General features: G+C 33.5%; 1 protein-coding gene across 1 annotated transcript; it reads left to right on the top strand.

The window, feature by feature from the left end:
- The first annotated feature begins 537 nt into the window (after nucleotides 1-537).
- On the top strand, nucleotides 538-4,988 carry LOC106666681 (protein tumorous imaginal discs, mitochondrial-like). Its single transcript, XM_014394038.2, has 5 exons — nucleotides 538-547; nucleotides 2,001-2,242; nucleotides 4,285-4,518; nucleotides 4,576-4,744; nucleotides 4,831-4,988. The coding sequence occupies exons 1-5, from the start codon at nucleotides 538-540 to the stop codon at nucleotides 4,986-4,988; spliced, it is 813 nt and encodes a 270-aa protein (XP_014249524.2).
- The last annotated feature ends 94 nt before the right edge of the window (nucleotides 4,989-5,082 follow it).

Below are 5,082 nucleotides of genomic sequence, written 5' to 3' on the forward strand. Positions count from 1 at the left end.
AATATTTTAGGCAATTATTTATGTTAACTTCGTTGTTTTGCTTGTCCGTTTGTAAAAAGGTGTGTATATTATGAAGTTATGAAACTTTATAATATGTACAATAACTTTTTTGTACTTTTGTATGTTATTTTCTTTAATTTGGTTACAAATAATCCTTGCAATCCTCCAACAAGTGTTGTAACTCAGCATGGGTTTACAATTAAATAAATAAAAATATACAGTCTTATAGAAAATATTTGATTTGAGATTTTTCTCTCTGATGCTCGGCGCAACATAATTTTTCGTTATACAAAAGTATAAACAATATTATCCCTGTTTTTTCATGTTTTATGGGCAATATAATGATGATAAATTTTATGACTATTTACTATTGCACATCAAAAATATTTACCTGAGAAAATTTTATAACTTTGCAAGCGATGTTCCCTGCGTTCCATTCGACTGTACTCCTCCATATAATATCCGTCAGGACGCTTAAAACGCCCACGCATAAATCTGTAAAGAAAACAGGTCATTTTACATTTCCTGCCAACTCTTATGGTGAAGGGTAAATAATTAATCTAAACGATTTTATATTACAACTGGGCCAAACATCGGGAGGGCTTGGCAGGGCGAGGTCCCGTAGGAAAATACGTCTGAAAAATGAGTTTTTGCCGGTTATTTATTTTCAAGTTAACTGTTAATTGTTCGAGTGTTGGGGGTTTGGGTTAAACGATGCGGAAGGAGGGGACGAAAATGTAACTCGGAAGCTGCAAATCATCCCCTGGACCAAACGCAGGCTCGCCAACAGAAACCCATTTAAAAAGGCGGGGGCGTTCTTAAGAATAGCGAGTCGAGTAGTACCCCTGGCTAAATAATTTCGTTACATGAACACTAAAAAAAGAAGAAGTGAAATTAAGTGAAGTAATGAATAAGCCGGGATTTATCAAAGAAACTTTTTCACGATTTCTTCAAAGATGAAAAGGATGTTTTAAAGGGTTTCTCTCATCTTATCTCAAAAAATTGAAATAAGCAAATCTATGCAATCAGAACGTTTAGTCCAGCGTGTTCAAGTGAACGATATAAAGAAAAATGTCATTATTAAAAACAAAATCTAGATAAAAAGCAATTACTAGAAAAACTTTTCCTTTTAGAATGCAGATTTGGCATCAGTTATTATCATTCATACAAATTTTTCTCAAACGACTGGTTAAAAGATAGAGGAGATAATAAAATCTGCATTGATTAATGACCGAAATTTTTTAAAATAAATAATGAATAAGGCTTTACCTAAAAAGGTTGTCTAGTACTTCCGGATCGATCGGGATAATTTTTTTTTACGGAAAAGTTTAAATTACCAGATTGGAAAATAGACTACCAATGGATGTTCGACGGGTCAGATTGTCTCGTAGGATAGCAAATGTGATTACTCTTGGTTCCTGGCAGTTAATTTATTTTTGAGTTTAATCCACCCTCTCAAAATTGGGAAATTCCCTTTCATCCTATATGAGAATTTATGAATGGCCCTTGACGTTATAATTAAATTAATATCTAACCGAGTTATATTTATTCTCCAAGACAGGCAGTATTATTACAAAAAGGGTATGTTAAAGATTGACTGAAGGTAAAATTTTGATGTTAAAATATCATTCATGACATTGAAATTTCTGATTTTCCCGTATGGAACAAATTTTAACAGGCTTCTGCTCAATTAAGAGGAAATCAACTTGTTTAATAATGACAATTAATTAAGGTCTTTAGTTGAGATGAAAAAAAACTAATGGCACGAGTGGGATTCGAACCCACGACCTTCGGCTAGATACGCCGCTGCTCTACCACCTGAGCTATCGTGACCTCGATACACTCGGACATCAACTCCCCATCTCAACCCCACCTTATCAGTTTTTCCTACTTTTGCCATTTTCACCACAATAAGTAGATAAAATGTAGTTATTAGATATATAAAAATTGTCTTAATCTTTTAAATTATTGTATACAATTATGACCAAATTTGTCCTCAGGCTTTAGGAGGATTATTCGGAACAGGGTGATTGCTGATTCTACTGTTCGTTCCTTTCACACAAGTACACCAAAACAAGCTGCAAAGAAAGACTATTATGAAATCCTTGGACTCACCAGAAACTGTTCAGCAAAAGACATTAAAAAAGCTTATTACCAGTTGGCAAAGAAATATCATCCTGACACCAATAAAGAAGATCCCAATGCTGCTAAAAAGTTTCAAGAGGTTTCAGAGGCTTATGAGGTATGCACAAACTCAAATTTTGCGTGGGCTTTCTTTTTTACAACCATTGCAAAATACGAAATTTATTTTTAAAAAGTAATACTAAAGGTATGTGTCCCCATATGTCCATCTAAGCGCCACTTAGTCCAATGAGGATGACATTCAATTCACTGAATACATACAATTTTAAATTCGCTGAAATCCATTTTCAGTCAATAGAAATATTGTTTAAAAAATTCCAAAATTTCAATTCTAGGACTTTGATAAGAATATTTTACCTAACGCTCTATTTTTCTAGAGTGCTTAGTTTATTAAGTTATTAAGGTTTTTTAAATATTGTTTTGAAAATATTATTAGAAAATCAATCCTGTGACCACAGCAGTGTTTCCATAAAGGACTAATGAATTTAACTGTATGCCTTGATGACAAGATCGTGAGGAGTTAGTGCAGAGTTAATCTCTCTCTATAAATCTAAAAAAATATAATAACAGTTTTATTGGGGAAAAAAAGAAGTTTTTTGGTGTGAACTGTCAGTTAAATTTTTAATATGGCCTCCCCTGGCCTTACAAAACAGGAACCTGAGTTTTCATTTCACACCACACAGAAATGTAGAGAGATATATCTCTAGAGTTATATCTCTATAACATTGGCTGTTTTTATATCATTCTTTAACTGGCTTATATTATTTGGAGGTGATTGGTACACCACATATTAATGTGCCCCATAGAAAGAAATTAGAGATGTCAGATCAGAGTTCATGGTGACCCCTTGATTAAAACTGCACCTTCTTATCAATCGCAGGAAAACGAGAATCTAAAAATTTGATCCCCTATTCTTGTGTAATTAGTAGCTCTCCATCATGCTGAAAAATAATTGCTCCTTCTTCCAAAATGGGGGAAAATTCTTAATTTTTTCTACAACGTCCCCAATCAGCAAGCAAATAAGGTAATCAATTTGTGGGAACTTTCTCCTCTTAAATTGCAATCATGAAGAAAGGTCCAATGATATCCCCAAAATCCCTGGCAAAATGTTTACTTTTTTAGAATATCATGTGTGAGATTCTTTCATTGTATGAGAATTAGAGTTACCCCAATATCGAACCATTACCAACACATTTTTTCCCTTCGTCAGCTCTTTTCACCTCAAAGAAGCCGACGCCTTATACAAAAATGTCTTTTCTATACCAACATCCTTCAAAACCCCCTAAAAATCCAACATATATAAACACAAAATAGCAAAATCTCACTGGCACTCTCGACATGTCATGCAAGAATGGCACAATTACACAGAAGAGTGAACACTTTGAGTGAGTAGAAATACTTTGATTGAATATATATAAAAAAATATATATATTTTGCATTGTATAAATTCACTTTTCCACATCCAAAATGTAATTGTTATATGTAAACAATGTTTGTAAATCCCAGGCCCTGAAGATGACCTCAATAAAGATCGAAACGTTGGCACGATAAAATGTTTTTCTGAAACCTACATCTCACCAGACCGCATCTCACGATTTCTAAATAAATATATTGGATCATATCACTATTAAAAAAAGCAGTGCCTCTTCACTAAATCAAATTCTTCTTAACAAGAACTGGATCAGTTGCTATGCGGTTGTCCATAATGCCACAAAATTGAACGCATCTATCTGGGTCAAGGTGCCAATTAAGTTGAATATGGTAAGGATGAAACTTGTCTTTAAGCAGTGTCAACCACACTGATTTCAGAGAGACATCACCCTTTTGGGTACTTGTCTTATAGAATACTTGTCTTATAGAATGAGTGGGATCCTCAACAAAAGTACATACATATTAATTACACCATTGTGAATATTTATCTAGAAAGCATAAAGTGCCTTAAGTAAAGCATTCTTTTAAAAAAATCCTAGAATTGAGTTTTATTTAAAAGTATACCGTCCAATTAAAAAGAAAAAAACCACCGTAATAATTTATACAAAATGGTACATTTGGTTTGCTTAACCACAGGAAAAATTAAATATTTAAATTGCTAACAACAAATTTCAAAAGTAAAAATTACTATAGAAATTTTAAAACTTTAAGGTTCTAAGTGATGATGAAAAACGGCAACAATATGATCAGTGGGGATCATCTGCAGAACAGATGTGGTCAGGAAGCGGACGTGGAAGCAATATGGGTAACGAAGGATTCAGATGGCAGTACAGTTCATCTATCGACCCTCATGAGCTTTTTAAGAAGATCTTTGGTGGTTCAGGTATTCCTAACAACTTTGATGATTTTGCGGAGTCCCGTTTTGGGCATAGCGCAGCTGAGGAAGTATGTTTTTAAATTAGAAATATTTTAAATGAAATTTAAACCGAATGTGTATTACAGATTATAATGAAGCTGTCGTTTTCTCAAGCTGTCAGAGGTGTCAATAAAGATGTGTATGTAAATGTAGTGGAAATATGTCCAAAATGCAATGGCAGCAGATCAGAGCCTGGGACAAAACCTATTAAATGTTCATACTGCAATGGTACCGGTTTTGAAACAGTATCGACAGGTAAATAATGTGCCATGGCAATTCTCGAACACAGTATATTATATATTCTTTGCTTATTATTGTATATTGTACTGGTATTTTTCTAGGTCCTTTTGTCATGAGGACAACTTGTAGATACTGCCAGGGGACAAAAATGTTAATTAAATTTCCTTGTGTTGAGTGTGAAGCAAAAGGAAGTGTGGTACAAAGAAAAAAAGTTACCGTTCCAGTCCCAGCAGGTATTGTGATGATGTACCTTTCATAATAATTTTATTATATATATAAACATCAACTTATCAAAATATGTACGGTTATATTTTATATATAATATAATACGAGCGAAAACGTTAACCGAAGGA

This window comes from Cimex lectularius, unplaced genomic scaffold, assembly GCF_000648675.2.
Source record: "Cimex lectularius strain Harlan isolate CLEC.00 unplaced genomic scaffold, Clec_2.1 scaffold223, whole genome shotgun sequence".
NCBI classification, from domain to species: Eukaryota; Metazoa; Arthropoda; class Insecta; order Hemiptera; family Cimicidae; genus Cimex; species Cimex lectularius.

Excerpts from the sequence above, each read along its gene's own strand:
- LOC106666681 (XM_014394038.2), top strand. Across the intron at positions 2,243-4,284 it reads AGGTTTCAGAGGCTTATGAG|GTTCTAAGTGATGATGAAAA; the intron begins GTATGCACAAAC and ends TAAAACTTTAAG. Across the intron at positions 4,745-4,830 it reads TTTTGAAACAGTATCGACAG|GTCCTTTTGTCATGAGGACA; the intron begins GTAAATAATGTG and ends GTATTTTTCTAG.